This window comes from Pyrus communis, chromosome 12, assembly GCF_963583255.1.
Source record: "Pyrus communis chromosome 12, drPyrComm1.1, whole genome shotgun sequence".
Taxonomy (NCBI): domain Eukaryota; kingdom Viridiplantae; phylum Streptophyta; class Magnoliopsida; order Rosales; family Rosaceae; genus Pyrus; species Pyrus communis.
In genome coordinates, this window is record NC_084814.1 from 8,670,898 (window position 1) to 8,690,854 (window position 19,957).

General features: G+C 41.0%; 1 protein-coding gene across 1 annotated transcript; it reads left to right on the top strand.

The window, feature by feature from the left end:
- The first annotated feature begins 885 nt into the window (after positions 1–885).
- LOC137709996 (uncharacterized) lies at positions 886–17,973 on the top strand. Its single transcript, XM_068448965.1, has 8 exons — positions 886–1,043; positions 1,164–1,297; positions 1,988–2,137; positions 14,934–15,054; positions 15,590–15,797; positions 16,115–16,183; positions 16,328–16,717; positions 17,824–17,973. Exons 1-8 carry the CDS (start codon positions 886–888, stop codon positions 17,971–17,973), a joined length of 1,380 nt encoding a protein of 459 aa, XP_068305066.1.
- Positions 17,974–19,957: the final 1,984 nt, after the last annotated feature.

Below are 19,957 nucleotides of genomic sequence, written 5' to 3' on the forward strand. Positions count from 1 at the left end.
TCGCACAGCCTTCACGTGATCGTAGCACTAGAGCGTATATATATGTTACACCCAGGCTTGTCGTACAGACCACTTTGGGTGGTTCCGACTCGTGGGCAGGTTTAGATATTGAGATTGAGATTTGAGCTCTAGATGCAGCCGTACAGGTCACGTTAGGTGACTCCGGCTGCCAGATGTTATGACGTTGATATGATTTATACCTGGGCACTTGCATATCACTTTGAGATTGTGGCATGGCATATCTTGAGCATGATTGGTATACCCTTGAGCATGTTTTGCCTGTTTACACATACGTATATATGTTTATTTTTCTGGGAAGTATACAGGTTTTACGGCGAGGGGTTAGAAAGTATTTTGTAAATGGTTTTAGAAAGAATTGTTTTTGCCCACTCACGCTTTTGTTTTGCGCCCCTCCAGGTTCTAGTTGCTTAGCCGTTGCGGTGGTTTCCCTTGTGAGCTTTTCGGCGTTCTGACAGACACTCCACATTGTAGGGTCGCCTTCGGGCGTACTACTGTTGTCGTTTTATTTGGACTGCTATAGACCTGCTCTGAATTTGTATCGCACTAACTAGCACTCATTCTAGTACTTGTATGCTAGTTTTTAATTATTCGTACTTTTATATTACTTCTTATTAGCTTCCGCACGTGCACATGGCTACGTCACCTTCGTGTGACGGCCAGCACGTTCCGATCTCGGTCGGGGTGTGTCAGTTTGGTATCAGAGCCTAGTTTTGGCAGTCCTGTGTCCTTGTGAGTATTCTAATAATTTTGGTGTCTTCTGTCAGAACTATGCCGCCTCGTCGGGAACCCCGTCGCTCTTCTGAGCCTATGTTCCCCGATATTACTCAGTTGGGGGAAGCTTTTGCTACAGCCCTTCAGGCAGTGATGCGCCCTCCCCAGAGGACTCCTCTGGAGACCATGTACAATCTGAAGTTGGATAAGTTTAAGGGCAGTGAGGGACCCGAGAGCTCAGAGGGCTGGCTAGAACACATAGAGAAGACTTTCCGGGTGCTTCATAATCAGGGGAACTTGCCTATGGAGAGGTGGGTCGAGACGACCGCTTGGTTTCTAGATACGGAGTCGGCAGCTTGGTGGGAGCAGGAGCTTCGTAGGTTGACTCCGGATCAGAGGATTGATTGGAACGTGTTTACGGGGTTGTTTAGGAGAAGGTATGTGCCCCCTGAGTACATCGACCGTAAGAAACAGGAGTTTTCCGAACTGAAAAAGGGGAAGATGTCAGCGAATGAGTACTACCGTAAGTTTACGGACTTGTCCCGTTATCACCCTGATGTCGCTGGTAATCCGGCGGAGATGCTCCGTCTTTTCCGTCTGGGCACCAGGAAGAAGTGGCGTTCTATGGCGTCTACGGTCCACAGCGAGACTTATCGGGACTTCTATGAGATACTACTGAGGATCGAGGACTCCGAGAATATGTCGAGCGATACTGATGAAGAGAAGGACGGCAACCAGAAGAAAGATGACAAAGGCAAAGGTCAGGCATCGCTCGGGGCCCGTCAGACTCAGAGCTTCAAGAGAGGTGGAGCTAGTTCTAGTTCTTCGAGTGGTGGCTTCAGTGCCACTGGGCAGGGTCGTGGAGGTAGATTTTCTGGTGGCGCTAGAGGCCAGAGACAGGGCGATGGTGGGCGAGGCAGAGCCCCTATTTGCCGCAGGTGTAACAACCGACATTTCGGTGAGTGTAGACGTGGTAGCAACGGTTGTTTCACATGTGGACAGGTGGGACATAGAGCGGCAAATTGTCCCCAGGGTCAGCAACAACAGAAACCACAGCAGACCTTTATGCCACCGCCTGCACCACTCCAGCAGATTCAGGGTCCTAGTAGTTACGGCCAGACGGGTCGAGGTGGTGCTTACCACTATCAGGGTGATGCTGTCCCTTATGCTCCGGGGCAGTATCAGTACCCTCAGGATCCTTATTCCCAGGGTGGCTATCCCCAGTATTCGGGCGGCTATATGCCGTATCCTCCAGCCCCAGCGAGTGGTTCACAGTGGTATCAGGGAGGACAGTATCAGCAGGGGGAGATTGCCACTAGCAGTGCAGGATCTTCGAGACAGTCAGGCCAGCCCAGCCAGGGGCGTGGTGCTCAGGGACGCGGTGTTCAGGCGAGCCGAGGCCGCGGTGGGCGTCAGCAGGGACAGGGGCGTCTTCACAATACTTCTCTGCAGGACGCTCAGAACAACCCAGACTTGATTATGGGTACGTTGAACATTCTTGGTTGTTTTGCTAGAGTCTTAATTGATTGTGGAGCTACACATTCCGTAATTTCTCATACGTTTGCTCAAGCGACGCAACCTCGCCCCACACCTCTAGGGTATGATTTAGAGTTTGTTATGCCTAGAGGAGAGAGTTGTGTCGTAGATTGTGTGTACCCAGGATGTCCAGTGATCGTAGAGGGAGTTGCTTTGTCAGCCGATCTTATCCCGTTAGATATTGTGGACTTTGATGTGATTCTGGGCACGGATTGGTTGCACTTCTATCGTGCCAACATTGACTGTTATGGAAAAGTGGTTACGTTTCACCGACCTGGACTACCTGTGGTTACCTTCGTGGGTGAGCAGAGTGGGGTGAGATATGGCGTTATTTCGGCGCTACGGGCGAAAAAGTTGTTAACTAAGGGTTGTCAGGGGTATCTGGCTCATGTGGTGCTGGATGAGGTTGTTACTAGCAGATTAGAGGATGTGAGAGTGGTCAGACACTTCCCTGATGTATTTCCTGAGGATTTACCTGGGTTACCCCCAGATCGAGACGTAGAGTTCACCATTGAGTTGATTCCAGGTACCAATCCTATTTCTTTAACTCCTTATCGTATGGCTCCTGCGGAGTTAAGGGAATTGAAAGTTCAGCTGCAGGAGTTAGTAGATAAGGGATTTATCCAGCCTAGTACTTCGCCTTGGGGTGCTCCAGTGTTGTTTGTGAGGAAGAAGGATGGAACTTTGAGACTGTGCATCGACTACAGGCAACTCAATCGGGTGACGATTAAAAACCGTTATCCATTGCCTCGTATCGATGATTTGTTCGATCAGCTGAGAGGTGCTTGCGTGTTCTCTAAGATAGACTTGAGGTCTGGTTACTATCAGCTGAAGATCAGTAGGAATGATGTCCCTAAGACGGCGTTCAGGACTCGTTACGGTCATTACGAGTTTCTGGTTATGCCATTTGGGTTGACGAATGCACCAGCCGCCTTTATGGATTTGATGAACCGAGTATTCCAGCCTTACTTGGATAGATTCGTCATTGTCTTCATTGACGATATTCTGGTGTATTCTAAGTCGAAAGCGGAGCATGTTCGACATCTTACTTTGGTGTTGAAAAGGTTGAGGGAACACCAGTTATATGCTAAGTTTAGCAAGTGCCAGTTCTGGTTAGACCAAGTTGCGTTCTTGGGACACGTCATTTCTGCTCAGGGTATTTTGGTTGACCCTCAGAAGGTTGCAGCGGTAGAGAGTTGGGAGCAACCGAGAACCGTCACCGAGGTGAGAAGTTTCCTTGGTTTGGCAGGGTATTATCGGAGATTCGTTAAGGATTTTTCGGTGATTGCCTTACCACTGACGAGGTTAACAAGGAAGGATGTCAAATTTGAGTGGGATGATAGGTGCGAGCGGAGTTTCCAACAGTTGAAGCATTGTCTCACTCATGCACCTGTTTTGGCACTCCCAGACGATAGCGGTGATTTCGAGGTTTATAGCGATGCTTCCTTGAATGGTTTGGGATGTGTATTGATGCAGCATGGTAGGGTGATTGCTTATGCTTCGCGGCAGTTGAAACCTCATGAGAGGAATTACCCTACACATGATTTGGAGTTGGCTGCTATCATTTTTGCGTTAAAGTTGTGGAGGAACTATCTTTACGGAGAAAAGTGCAGGATCTTTACGGATCACAAGAGTCTCCAGTATCTCTTTACTCAGAAGGAACTCAATCTTCGTCAGCGGAGGTGGTTGGAGTTGCTCAGCGATTACGATTGCACGATTGATTATCATCCTGGTCGTGCGAACGTAGTGGCTGATGCACTTAGCAGGAAGTCACAGGGCCGTATTAATGCGTTGTACGCTAGTCGTGCTCCTCTTTTGGTGGACTTGCGTACTACGGGGGTAAGGCTAGAAGCCGAAGATCGAGATGTGGCATTACTTGCTAATTTCCAAGTTAGGCCTTTACTTGTTGATCGGGTGCTTGAAGCCCAAGTAATTGATCAGGAGACTCAAGAACTTATTCAAGCTCGAGAGCAAGGAAGGAGGCGAGACCTCAGAGTTCGGGATTCGGATGGCATGTTGATGCTAGAAGGTAGAATGTTCGTGCCTAAGAGTGTGGAGTTGAAGAAAGAAATTCTCGATGAAGCACATATCTCGGCTTATGCCATGCACCCAGGAGCTACTAAAATGTATCATACCATTCGACCGTTTTATTATTGGCCGGTTATGAAGAGGGAGATAGCCGAGTATGTGAGCAGATGTGCTGTTTGTCAGCAAGTTAAAGCAGAAAGGAAGAAGCCGTTTGGGTTGTTGCAGCCGCTTCCCGTTCCAGAGTGGAAATGGGAAAATATCACCATGGATTTTGTGTACAAGCTCCCGCGTACACATAATGGCTTTGACGGCATTTGGGTGATCGTCGATCGACTCACTAAGTCGGCTCATTTTATTCCTGTGAGAGAGAAGTTTTCTCTGAGCTGTTTAGCGGAGTTGTTCATTTCGAAGGTTGTGAAGTACCACGGTGTCCCAGTGAGTATTGTTTCGGATCGAGATCCACGATTTACGTCGAAGTTTTGGGTAGCTTTCCAGGAAGCTTTGGGCACGAGATTACTTTACAGCACGGCGTATCATCCACAGACAGACGGACAGTCAGAGAGAACTATTCAGACCTTGGAGGATATGCTGCGAGCTTCGGTGTTGCAGTTTGGTGACGCTTGGCACCAAAGATTGGATTTGATGGAATTTGCCTACAACAACAGTTTTCATTCGAGCATTGGCATGGCGCCATTTGAGGCCTTGTATGGCAGAGCTTGTCGCACACCGTTATGTTGGTCAGAGGTTGGAGAAAGAGTTTTAGTGGGTCCAGAGATTGTCGAGGAGACTACTCAGAATGTTCAGGTGATTAAGTCTAACCTGAAAGCAGCTCAGGACAGGCAGAAGAGTCTAGCGGATCGGCATGCTACGGACAGAACATATGAGGTCGGAGATTGGGTATTTCTGAAGCTTTCACCATGGAGAGGTGTTGTGCGGTTCGGAAAGAAGGGGAAACTGAGTCCTAGGTACATCGGACCATACATGGTCACCGAACGAGTTGGTGAGGTAGCTTACAGGTTGGAGTTGCCTCCGGAGTTGGCTAGAGTGCATAATGTTTTTCACGTGTCTATGCTCCGACACTATGTTGCTGATCCATCTCACGTGATACCTCCTCAACCGCTTGAGATTAACCCAGATCTGACGTATGATGAGGAACCGGTGACGATCATTGATTGGAAAGAGAAGGTTTTGAGGAACAAGACAGTGAATTTAGTGAAGGTTTTGTGGAGGAACCATTCAGTTGAGGAAGCTACGTGGGAGACAGAAGATCGGATGAGGGATTTGTATCCCCGGTTGTTCTTTGACCACTAGGGGTTGTTATTTGGTTGTTTTGAATTTCGGGACGAAATTCTTTTAAGGTGGGAAGGTTGTGACATCCCGTCCCGGAAATACCGAAATGTACGTATGAAATTACAATTTTACCCCTAGTGTGCTTTCGTCACGTTTTGGTTGTTTGTTGTGTTGTGGCATGTGTTTGGAACCTCACACACTCCCACACACACACGGACACTATCCTTCTCTCTCTCCCTCTGTCTTCTCTCTCTCCCGAGTCCTCTATCCTTCTTCTTCTTCCTAAAAACGTACGGACCAACACACATACCCCTCAAACCGTGACAGATCGAGGAAACTAAGGACACCATTTAACTCGTGAGGTCGAGGCGAGCACAACCATACCATTTTCAGGTAGGAACCTCAACGTTTTCACGTCGAATTCACAAGCCCCGATTTATGTACTGTTCATGCAAAATTTATACGTTGAGTTTTTGGGATTTCTAAGCTCATAGGTAGCTTGGTGGTGTCCCAAGGAGCCTCGGAGTGCTTCGTTGGACGAAATTGGACGTCGGGATCGTCCTACTCGAAGTTGGCCGGTTTTGGTTGTTTGCACAGGTAAGATTTCGTAATTTTTAGCCTTTAAAAGTGGTCCAACGTGATTCTTCTAGTCTAGGGCTTTCTTTTGGTCCAAGAATCATAGAAAATGGTTGAGAAACGAAGGAGATTAGTAAGTTTAAAGTTTTTCCCAGTTTCCGGCGACCGGAGTCCGGCGAGGGTAGGCCGGAGAAGAAAGGGGAATATTCCGTCAAGTTTGACGGAATATTCCTAACGGCAGTGACGGTATCCGGTTAGATTTGACGGAATATTCCGTCAGTTTAACGGAATATTCCTGACGGCGTCTGTTGACACCGTCAGTGTGCCTGGCACGTGGCCGCGCGTGGGGGGCGCGTAGGTCCGTGCCTGTGCTGGCGCGTGGGGGCGCGTGCGGGGTCCAAAAATTATTTTAAAAATATGGTTGTGATCCTGAGGTTGTGTAGAGCACGTGGGTATATTCATTTGTCCATTTTGAGCAATGTATGAGAAGTTATTACGAGAAACGGGTTATGTGCTTTAAAGTTAACGTTTTTATAGTTGTTTCGCATTTAGGTGACACGTACCCAGAGGACGAGCGTGCACACGCGAGGCAGGGGGGCTACGACCCTTCTACATACCAGTGAGTGGGCTTTTGTTTTCCGTATATATACCTTTATACATTTATATTCCCAGAAATTGATTTAAAAAGGGTTATTTGCCTTATGCCATGCATGTTATTATTATCGTTTATGCATCATCACATTTAATAGTAGTGGCATGCATATACATATTTATATGTGGGTGCTGTGGAGGCATAGGTAAGTGCCAGGTAAGCGTTAATTAACGATTGCATTGATTAGTGGTTAGAGATGCTTAGAGAGCTCATAACCTGCACCCCCGGTGTTAGTGCTCCCGCCCAGAGTAGGGCACAGTCCTTCACGTGTTGTTCACCTCCCGCACCATACGCTCAGCTTGGATCCAAGCTAGGTGCATAGGCCTGTCGTACAGACCACAATAGGTGGTTCCGACTCGTAGGTGACCCGCGATTATTCGCACAGCCTTCACGTGATCGTAGCACTAGAGCGTATATATATGTTACACCCAGGCTTGTCGTACAGACCACTTTGGGTGGTTCCGACTCGTGGGCAGGTTTAGATATTGAGATTGAGATTTGAGCTCTAGATGCAGCCGTACAGGTCACGTTAGGTGACTCCAGCTGCCAGATGTTATGACGTTGATATGATTTATACCTGGGCACTTGCATATCACTTTGAGATTGTGGCATGGCATATCTTGAGCATGATTGGTATACCCTTGAGCATGTTTTGCCTGTTTACACATACGTATATATGTTTATTTTTCTGGGAAGTATACAGGTTTTACGGCGAGGGGTTAGAAAGTATTTTGTAAATGGTTTTAGAAAGAATTGTTTTTGCCCACTCACGCTTTTGTTTTGCGCCCCTCCAGGTTCTAGTTGCTTAGCCGTTGCGGTGGTTTCCCTTGTGAGCTTTTCGGCGTTCTGACAGACACTCCACATTGTAGGGTCGCCTTCGGGCGTACTACTGTTGTCGTTTTATTTGGACTGCTATAGACCTGCTCTGAATTTGTATCGCACTAACTAGCACTCATTCTAGTACTTGTATGCTAGTTTTTAATTATTCGTACTTTTATATTACTTCTTATTAGCTTCCGCACGTGCACATTTAGTGTCAGATACAACCGCCATAAAATTATTATAACCGTCAGTATTTTTGAATTTAAAAAAAAAATATTTTTAACATATTCCGGCGGTTTTTAAGTTAATGGTGGCGGTTATAATTGTGACATCCCACATCGCCCAGGGGAGTGATCCTTATATGTATATTCCCATCCCTACCTAGCACGAGGCCTTTTGGGAGCTCACTAGCTTCGGGTTTCGTAGGAACTCCGAAGTTAAGCGAGAAGAGGGCTAGAGCAATCCCATGATGGGTGACCCACTGGGAAGTTGCTCGTGAGTTCCCAAAAATAAAACCGTGAGGGAATGGTAAGCCCAAAGCAGACAATATCGTGCTACAGTGGTGGAGTAGGGCGGGGAAGTGATCCGCCCGAGGTGGGGATGTGACAAATTGGTATCAGAGCCTAACCCTGGTCGTGGTGTGCCGACGAGGACGTCGGGCCCCTAAGGGGGGGAATGGTAAGCCCAAAGCCGACAATATCGTGCTACTGTGGTGGAGCGGGTCCGGGAAGTGATCCGCCTCGGGCCGGGATGTGACAATTTGGTATCAGAGCCTAACCCTGGTCGCGTGTGTGCCGACGAGGACGTCGAGCCCCTGAGGGGGGTGGATTGTGACATCCCACATCGCCCAGGGGAGTGATCCTTATATGTATATTCCCATCCCTACCTAGCACGAGGCCTTTTGGGAGCTCACTGGCTTCGGGTTCTGTAGGAACTTCGAAGTTAAGCGAGAAGGGGGCTAGAGCAATCCCATGATGGGTGACCCATTAGGAAGTTGCTCGTGAATTCCCAAAAACAAAACCGTGAAGGAATGGTAAGCCCAAAGCGGACAATATCGTGCTACGGTAGTCGAGCGGGGCCGAGAAATGATCCGCCCCGGGCCGGGGTGTGACAAATTGGTATTAGAGCCTAACCCTGGTCGTGGTGTGCCGATGAGGAAGTCGGGCCCCTAAAGGGGGAATGGTAAGCCAAAGCGGACAATATCGTGCTATTGCGGTGGAGCGGGCCCAGGAAGTGATCCACCTCGGGCCGGGATGTGACAATTTGGTATCAGAGCCTAACCCTGGTCGCATGTGTGCCGACGAGGATGTCGGGCCCCTAAGGGGGGTAGATTGTGACATCCCACATCGCCCAGGGGAGTGATCCTTATATGTATATTCTCATCCATACCTAGCACGAGGCCTTTTGGGATCTCACTGGCTTCGAGTTTCGTAGGAACTCCGAAGTTAAGCGAGAAGGGGGCTAAAGCAATCCCATGATGGGTGACCCACTGGGAAGTTGCTCGTGAGTTCCCAAAAACAAAACCGTGAGGGAATGGTAAGCCCAAAGCGGACAATATCGTGCTACGATGGTGGAGCGGGCCTGGGAAGTGATCCGCCCCGGGCCGGGATGTGACAATAACCTACATAAATTGACTATTTTATTATTTTAAATGTTATATTGATTAAAAATAAGTAAATAAACACATGGTTTAAATATTTTCTTCTTTCACTCATGGCCCTGTCGAATATAACCGACACGAACAAAGCAAAATTTTGGACGGCCGCCAGAATATTATGCTCACTGATTAAGTTTTTATTTTTTGTTATAATATGAGCACTCGTCTTCGCTCATAACACTTCAAAAGTACATTCACCAGTTTGACGATTAGAAACTATTAGTTTGAAAATGACACAAATAAATGGATGAGATCAGCTATTTTACCAAATCTTGTGTCACTTGAATGAGATCAGCCATGTTCATATAAATGAAAGAGATGAGAAACTGACTGATGAAGTAAACTAATATTAATTCAAAAGACTAAGAAAATGTCAGAACATGAGCTAGCTAGTGATTAAATTCTTATAAATAGGAAAGTAGCTTTTATGTATGCGATTTCAGAGTATATACAAACAAGTTTGACGATTAGATCATTGAAAAAAGTTTCGTAGAATGTGTATTGCGTCAAAACGGTAGATTAAATAAAAACTTAAGAGTTGATGTTATACTTCCATTAAGTATAAAATAAGATTTTGTGGTATCCACTAGTGTAAATATTTTAAATTGAAGATCAAATTTATTCATTACATTCTTAAAGGGTCGAGGAGTGTAGCTGTAAAAATATCATTAAGGAGCTAAAATAACCGTTAAATTGTCATTTTTCGTTTATTTTTGTTCCGTTACGTAATCTCTGAATATTTGTTTTTTACAATTTTTTACATATACAATCTCGGAGTGTGTACAAATAAGTTTGACGGTTGGATTGTTGAAAAATGTTTCGTAGAATGCATATCGTGTCAAAACAGTAGATTAAACAAACACTTAGAGTTAATATTATACTTCCATTAAGTATAAAATAAGATTTTGTGGTATCTACTAGTGTAAATATTTTAAATTGAAGATCAAATTCATTCAATGCATTCTTATAGGGTCGAGGAGTGTAGTTGTAAAAAATCATCAAAATCGGAGCTAAAATAATCGTTAAATTGTGATTTTTCGTTTATAACTGTCAAAATCTTTTGTTCTATTACCTAATCTCTGAATGTTTGTTTTTTGTGATTTTTTACATATGCGATCTCGGAGTGTGTACAAACAAGTTTGACGGTTAGATCATTGAAAAAGTTTCGTAGAATGTGTATCGCGCCAAAACGATAGATTAAATAAACACTTAAAAAGTTAATGTTATATTTCCACTAAGTATAAAATAAGATTTTGTGGTATCCACTAGCGTAAATATTTTAAATTGAAGATCAAATTTATTCATTGCATTCTTATAGGGTCGAGGAGTGTAGTTGTAAAAATTCATTAAAATCAGAGCTAAAATAACCGTTAAATTGTGATTTTTTGTTTGGTTTTGTGCTGTTACGTAATCTCTAAATGTTTGTTTTTTACGTATGCAATCTCGGAGTGTGTACAAATAAGTTTGGCGGTTGGATTGTTGAAAAAAGTTTCGTAGAATGCATATCGCGTGAAAACAGTAGATTAAACAAACATTTAGAATTAATATTATACTTCGATTAAGTATAAAATAATATTTTGTGGTATCCATTAGTGTAAATATTTAAATTGAAGATTGAATTCATTCATTGCATTCTTATAGGGTCGAGGAGTGTAGTTGTAATAAAATCATCAAAACTGGAGCTAAAATAACCGTTAAATTGTTATTTTTCGTTTATAACCGTCGAAAACTCTTGTTCCGTTACCTAATCTTTGAATTTTGTTTTTTTTTTTTTTTTTTTTTTTTTTGCGATTTTTTACGTATGCGATCTTGTAGTGTCTACAAACAAGTTTGAAGGTTAGATCATTGAAACTAGTGTCGTAGAATGCATATCTCCGTTCAATTTGCCTAAATTTTCAAGTGGGAAAAGTAATTTGTGCTAAATATTTATTTATGTTTTTCAAGTGTTGATTAGACAATATTTGGTTTGTGTGATGACATTTTCATTCTACAATTATCTTTTTGTTTCTCTATTGCATATTTTACATGGGTTATTATCTATTAAACCAAACAATTATTTATTTAATTTTTAAAAACATATTCTATTTAAATACATATTATTTATTTATTTATTTATTAAACCAAACAATTATTATTTTATTTTTTTAAATCGTAACAAAATTTTAGGGGGATTTTAAAATTTTGGGAGGGAATTTTGCGGCCATTTTGTTTTTGTTGGTTATAACCGACAGTAATGAAAATTTTCTATCGGTTTATATTCTAAAAAATGTTATTGTCGGCTTTAATCGACAATAATGAAAATTTTCCAAAACCCCTCCATCTCTTCCTTGCGCCAGTGCCTTCCCCCTTTTCTCCTCTAGTCATTTCCTTCTCATTCTCTTCTCTCCTCATTTACTTCCAGTTCAACACTTGCACTCTACACTCTTCACCCTTTACAGTTTCGGCGTCTCATTGCTCTGAAGTGTTCTCGACCTCGATTTGTCATCGCGCAAAAGACTTTGTGTAATTTGATCGCAGGAGAGCTCTGGAACTCAAATGGGCAACTTAGCAATTACTACAAGTATTTTTCTAGGGTTTTGGATTACTTTCAATTTTGGGATTTTTTGTGCTTTATGTGATTCAATTTTGTCGAATTAGTTGTTGTGCAAGATTTAGGGTTTTAATTCGATTTTGTCCAATTTTCACTTCTTGTATAAAAATTGAACACTGGAACTTACCTAGGAAGTTAGAAGAAAACACTAGAGAATTAAATTGGACAGTGATCATCTTAGATGCTCCAGAATCATCAACTACAACTTCCAAGGCATTCAACTCCTCAACAAATTGTGTAATTGCATCCCCATAATACAGTGCATCTATGGCAAGAACCTGGAAAGCAGTGAACAAAGAACTCCATTGGGAACCAGGAAGAGCCATTTTTGAAGGGCTTTTAAAACCCAAATTTGTATTCATCCAAGGTTGACATTTAATCCTGTTAATTATTAAGCCAACTTGAAAGGGAAAGAAATGATTCAGAAAGTGGTTTATATTTTTTTTATTATTAATATATTTTCTGTCGGTTTTATCCGACACAAGTTCCGGTTATATTCGACACAAGTTCTGTCAATTTTAGTATTTTATGTCGGTTTTAGCCAACATAGAATACTCTTATTTATTCATTATTAATATATTCTTTGTCGGTTATATCCGACACAAATTCTATCGGTTTTAGAGTATTTTCTGTCGAAAAAATTCATTTCATGACGCTAGCAATTTTGTCGCTTATTATATCCGACACTGCAGCCATTTTCTATCGGATTTAGCTTAAAATCCGACAGTAATATACGTTTCTTGTCGGTTATCATAGCAACACTAATAAATGGTTTTGTAGTAGTGTAGCACCATTGCCGGGGATCGAATTTGATTCTATTACTTATTGGATTGTTACATCTTTTAGTTGGCTTAGCCGTAGTGCTAATAGTTAGTTTTTTTTTTTTTCAGTAAAAAAATTATTTCTTTAAGTCTCTTATTTAGCTTACCCATTATTTTATTGATTTTGTAGAAAATTGGAGCTACTTTACCATGATGCCAATACAAATATTCAAGTTTGGGGGTGGATTGCTTATCTACATCTTCGCTTGCTTGTCTCCTTTAAACCCAAAAAGTTTTCATTGTCTAAGAGCTTTATTTATTTATTTTTCTTTTTCTTTGCCTCTGTCGTTTTATTTCCTGGCATGAACAATATCTAATTTAACTCTAGTGTAGTTGGGGATGATTCGGAGTCTGACGAGTCTATCAACCCTCCTTCTCAATGTTTTGAAGTTAATTATGGTGATTTGGGAACTAATGTGGTCAGCTTGTTTGCCAGCATTTCTCTCATAATTCTTCTGATCTTCAAGAAGGTACCAAAATTTGTGATATTGTTAATGAAGATGGAATGACTTTAGTTCTTTCGAAATCGCAAGAAGCAAAGATGAGGAAAAAGATTAAAGATGGGAATACTTCTAAAGAAGTCAGGGAACCATATCCAACCTGCTCTAGGGTCCCACAGAACGACTTGATTTATGAAGATTCTTTTTTGGAATGCCCGAGGAATAAGGAATGCTCCCACGAAACGGGTTTTAAGAAGAATGGTTCAACGTCATCATCCATATTTAATTCGTATTTCTGAACCTTTTATTCAATTAAATTCCATTAAATTTTCTTTTTGGTGATCTTTACGCTTGTTTCGAGTTGCGGTTAATGACAGGGGTGACCTACATCCAAATATTTCGTTGCATTGTGATCAAGCCATCCAACCTTCTATTTTATGGGCAACCGCTCAACAAATCACTATTTCTTGTACCTTGGATTCTGTCAGTTGTGTTATCAAATCTTCTTTTGTTAATGGTCCATGGCTTGCTCTAGGGGATTTTAATTGTGTTTTAGGTGCTCATGAAAAAAGGGTGGGGTTCTACCCAAGACTACTTCTTGTTAGGATGCCAAGTGGTATCCTCTGAGATTGACAAATGTACAATGGATATTAGTTAGTTAAGAGTTAGTTAGGGGTTGTTAGAAGTTGGAGGTCAGTACTAATAGAACCTTGTAAGGAAAGAAAGGAAGTTAATGAAATAGTATTGTTGTTCTGCTACCTATCTCTCTATGCAATTATGGAAGACATAGAGTAGGGGTCTAATATTAGTATCAACCAGTTCGTTCCTCTGAATCCTTTGAGGTTGTATGACGCGGCAAGCCTCGCAAAAAACATATGGAGTCCCGAGTTTCTAATCTAGAGACAAAGATCGATGAATTTAAACTCTCGCAAGACGAGGTTAAGGCAACCCAACAGTTGATTTTGGTGCAACTACAATCTTTCTTGGCGCATTGCAACGATGGATCAATGGGTCAATCTTCATAAGCAACTTTGGGCGAGAATCAATTTCAAGATCGTATGAACCCTAATCCAAATCGTCAGGAATTTGGGCACAATTTCAATCAGCAACCTTGGCCTCTATTCTTGAAATTGGAATTTCCAAGATTCAATGAAGGAGATGACCTATTGGGATGGATATACAAAGCGGAGCATTACTACGAATTTTTCAACATCGACAAGTCCAAGAAAGTTAAATTAGGTTCCACTCTGCAATGCTTCAAATGGGCTAGATGTTTGATGAAATTCCCCAATTGGGATAATTTCACTACAGTCTTGTGCAAAGAATTTGGTCTCGAAGGCTTGGCTGAAAGTTTGGTTAAATTGCAACAATCAGGCACTATTAGAGATTATGTTATGGAATTCAAAAGATTGGCCAATCGCACAAGGGACATCAGCCTTTCCCTACTCAAATCTTGCTTTATTGGTGGCCTTCAACCAGATTTACGCCATGATGTAACGATGTTGAAACCCAGAGATGTCTTGGAAGCTGCAGCCTTTGCCTAACAAATTAATGCCAAGATCATAGAGTTGATTTAGTATTAAAACTCCTTTTGTGTAGTCAAATTTTAGAATTCCATTTCAAAATGTTAGTTCCAATATCATGGGTGAGAATTGTACTAAACCAACTAATGTGAGAAGGTTAACACTTAAGGAAGTAGATCACTATCAAAAAAATGGTTTATGCTTCCATTGTAAGGAGAAATATGTTAGGGGTCATAACTATGAAATGAAGTAATTGTTGTTAATAGATGTACAAGACTCTGAATTTTGTGGCATTGATGAAGTGGAGAATGATGAACTAGAGATCGCAGCTTGTGCCTTGTTTGGGACCCCTGCACCACCATCAATTCAAACCATGAAAGTCACAAGGTATATTAAGAATTTGCTTGCCACCATTTTGATTGAATCGGGTAATTCTCACAATTTCATAGATGTAGGATTGGTTAGGAGATTAAAAGGTTCTATGGACACTTAACATGTTTTTGATGTGAAGATTGCTGATGGGGGTAAGGTTGCTACTCAGGGAACCTTGTCAAAAGCTCCTATAACAATTCAAGGTTTCAAATATATATGTTATAGCTTTAGGAATGTGTGATGCTGTACTTGGAGTGCAATGGCTTAAAACTTTGGGGCCTATATTATGGGATTTCGGCAAGCTGTATATGCAATTCACAAAGCATTCTCATACATTTTGTATCACTAGTTTAGAAATATCTAAGGATTGTCTCCAAGATATTTCTACCTTACAAATGCAGAAATTACTTCAATGAGAGACAACGGTGGGGGCGGTTTTGTTCCATATTGAATATGAGGAAGTTGGTTTATTTCAATTAGATGTTGCAAGTGTAAAAAGAATGCTCAGAATCTCACTCAGATTCAACATTAACAATTTCATAAGTTGCAGAGAATATGGGGCATTATTTCACACTCCAAATTCCTTGCCACCTCACAGAATTCATGATCGTAGAATTCCACTTGTCCATGGCAGCAAACCTCCAAACAGTAGACCCTATAGATATGGTCGGGTTCAAAAGGCTGAGATAGAGAAATGTGTCGCAGAATTGTTCGAAATAGGTTTTATAAGAGTGAGTAACAACCCATATTCTTCTCCAGTAATTTTGGTGAGGAAAAAAAGGGAACTTGGCGCATGTGCATGGATGACAGAGGTCTTAACTACATCACCATTAAAGATAAGTTCCCTATTCCACTCATTGGTAAACTGTTGGATGAGCTATTTGGCGCACAATAATTTTCAAAGTTAGAGTTGAGGGCAAGATACCACCAAATTCGAATGCATCTTGATGATGTTGAAAAAAAAAAAAAAAAAAAAAAAAAAAAAAAAAAAAAACTAGCATTCAGGACACATGATGGTCATTACGAGTTCTTAGTAATGCCATTTGGATTGACTAATGCTCTTGCTACCTTTCAGTGCCTTATGAATGAGATATTTATACCACATTTGAGGAAGTTTATTCTTGTTTTCTTCGATGATATACTGGTCTATAGCTCCACTTGACAATTTCATTTGAATCATATAAAAGTGGTTTTTGAGACATTAAATGAGCATCATCTGTTTGTGAAACAATCTAAATATGCATTTGGTCAATCACGAGTAGAATATCTCGGGCATATTGTGTCCAAGGAAGAGGTATCTGTTGATCCCACTAAGTTGGATTCCATAGCCAAATGGCCTATTCCCAAGTCTGTGAAAGCTTTAAGAGGCTTCTTGGGGTTAACTAGGTATTATAGGAAATTTATTCCTCATTTGGGCAAGATCATAAGTCCATTGATTGTACTTACAAGAAAAGACAACTTCCAGTGGTCTGATGAAGCTACTATAGCTTTTAACACTCTCAAGGAAGCAAGGTTATCTCCTCAAGTTTTAGCATTATCGGATTTTACTAGGCCTTTTGTGATTGAAGTTGATGCCTCAGGTCATGCAATTGGTGATGTGCTTCAACAAGAAGCAAAACCAATTACTTTCACTAGTAAAGCACTTAGTCCTAGGAATCAAGTGTATCAAGTGTTATCTGTATATGAAAGAGAGATGTTAGCAATTTTACTTGCCATTCACAAGTGGCAGTCCTATTTAGGAAGGAATCACTTTATTATTCAAATTGATCACCACAATTTGAAATATTTTTTTTAGGGCAGGGCTCCTACTCCATTTCAACATAAATGGGTTACCAAACTGCTTGGGTTTGACTATGAAATTCAATTTAAACAGGTTGTAATAACCAAGCTGCTGATGCTTTATAAAGATCTTCATTGAATGTTACCAATCCTATTGATCAATTATTAGTAGATATGAAAGTATTGGATATTTCTTACCCTTATTCTTAATAGTTGGATGATTTGAGAAGAGATATGGAAATGGACCCTTGGATATTGTCAAAAATTTAAAGCCTTAGGTCTAAGGATGATAGGGTGTTGTTACAGTGTCTACTTTGAAATTTCAAGTAGAGGATGGCCTTCTTAAATACAAGAATAAGATTGTGTTTAGTCCTACTAGTCAATGGAGAAGCAAAGTGTTCACTGAAAACCATGCAACACCCACTGCTGGTCATGAGGGCTTTTTGAAGACTTAAAGATTTCCAGGTGCTTTTATTGGGAAGGTATGGAGAAGTTTGTGAAGGATATGGTAGCTTGCTGTTTAATATGTCAACAAAACAAATATGAGACTTTATCTCCCCTTATATTGTTGCATCATTTGCCTATACCAACCAAGATTTGGACTAACATATCTATAGATTTCATTGTGCGCCTTCCCCCATGTAAAGGTAAATCTATAATTTAGGTTGTTGTTGATAGATTGTCCAAATATGCTCATTTCTCAGCCATTGGTCATCCGTATTTTGCATCCATGGTTGCTCAGCTCTTTGTCGATAATATTTTCAAATTACTTGGAATGCCCAATTCCATAGTAAGTGACAAAGATCCGGTGTTCTTAAGCAAATTTTGGAAAGAGTTTTTTCATCTTCAAGGCTCTTTGTTATGCTTCAGTTTTGGTTACCATCCTCAGACAGATGTCTTGAAACATATTTGAGATGCTTTTGTAGCTTGCAATCGAAGAAATGGGCTTCATGGCTTCCTTGGACAGAATGGTCTTTTAACATAAGTTTTCATTCTGTAACCAAGATGACTTCATTTGAAATTGTATATGGCCAAGCTCCACCAGCAGTGCAAGCTTATGAGAATGGCGCTACTAAGGTTGTTTATGTGGATCAAGCTTTGAAGGAAAGGGATCGAATTTTATCCTTACTCAAAAGCAACTTGGAAATTGCTTAGTGTTGGATGAAGGTTTAAGCTGATAAACACAGGTCTGAAAGGATATTTGAGGTAGGAGATTTGATTTATCTAAGCTTGGTGCCATACCAGCATTTTTCCTTAGCTTCTCATCCATTTCATAAACTACAACCAAAATTTTATAGAAGTTAATGAAATAGTATTGTTGTTTTGCTACCTATCTCTTTGTACAATTGTGGAAGACGTATGTAGGGTTCTAATACTTTTTGTTCTGATTTTCAAGAGATCTCTTCAGCTTGTGATTTGCTTCATTTACCCACAAAAGGATTTCATACACTTGGACCAATAAAAGAGGAATCAGAAATCAAGTAGAAATGAGATCAGACCACTGCCTTGGTAACTTTCTGTGGATTAATGCGTGGTCTGATAGGAGCATATTTAGGCGACTTAGTTAGCTTGTTTTCTTACATTTATGTTGTTAGTTCATAATTATTTTAGTATTTTAAGCTATTTTCGTGTGTTTATATGTTCATTTGGCTAAGGAAGCAAGAAGGTGCATTTTGGAGCTTTTTGGAGCAAAATTGGACTTGGAATGGATAGCAAATGCTTGAAGCAAAAGGAATGGACAAAATTGAAGACCTAAATATGTTAGGATTCCTAATCAAAGAATGACTCCTACTTGAAGTAGGAAAGTTAAGCCAAGGTTTCCTATTTTGGATTGAACTTTCCTAATCCTAAAAGCCCTATGTTCTAGCAACCTTGAAGGACTCTTATGCATTTTAGGACACAAAGTGAACCTTCCTTGCATCCTCATGTCCCTTGTCGTGCATTGCCTAAACTTCCTATTCCTTGCCATGCAAGGGGAATGCATATTTCCTATTTTGTGTCACAAGATCACATTCCTATTTCACCCTATTCAAAGCCATACCCTACATACCTATTCTATCCTAAATCCTTGCCTAATTTTAGCCTTAAATCACATTCCCTTTTCCTACTCTATTTGGCTGCAAGTTTCCCTTCCCCTTTCCCTTTGATTTCTGACTTTATATCTCATTTTCCTTATGGATTTGGGGTCTAATCCTTTCCTAAACTATGTAATAAAACTTAGGATTCTTTCCTTCAAATAAATACCTAAGGCCGCACCCTTATTCAACCCTAATCACTTATTCATACAATCTGCCATCATTCACAAAACACTTAAGCCTTTGCCGCAGCCATCAACCACTCTCCCACCACTTCCATACTTCCATACCTTCACCCAAACACTCATACACCATTCCTAAACCTTTGCCACACCACGCTACCAACCTAAATCCATCCTTAACCAAAAAATCCATCCAAAATCACCCCTAGACTTTTGTGCCGCAACTTTGCAAGGAAGAAGAGGAGAAGAAGAAGCCTTGGACGTTTTGCATTCAAGTTGGAGTGTTGGAACGTTTTTAGGTGTAATCTATCTTTTGTTTTCAATGTTTAATTCAAGTTTCCTTTGTTCTGTTGTGAACATGAGAGGCTAAACTCGTTTTAGCTAGGGGAGGCTTTGAAACCATGATTATGTTTATGATATGAATTGATTAATTCCAGTTGTGATTTCATAAATTGTGAATGCAATTTACTTAACCATTTGATGGATAACTTATTCTTGTATGTAGATTAGGGAGGCCTACTTAATTTGCATGATTGAATTTGGTGCTAGAATATAAGGGAGATTCACTTAATCGTTACAAACTTATATTCACAAGTAGTTAAGGTTGTTTTCACAATCATGTTAAGTGAATTCCTAGCATAAGTATCATGATGTCATAGTTACGAATGCTTTATCAATACTTATGATTTTCATAGAACATAATGATCTTTGATTGTATCTCTATTATGATGTCATGTACAGAACTTTTGAAGAATGCTTTGGGTTGTCGTGTGATGTCATCCAATCCAATAACTAAAGGAGAATCTGAGGGTTAATTAGTGATGTCACGGTTAATCTGGGGTGTTGAGGTTCATGGTTTATCGAAAAAGCAATTGGAAATCA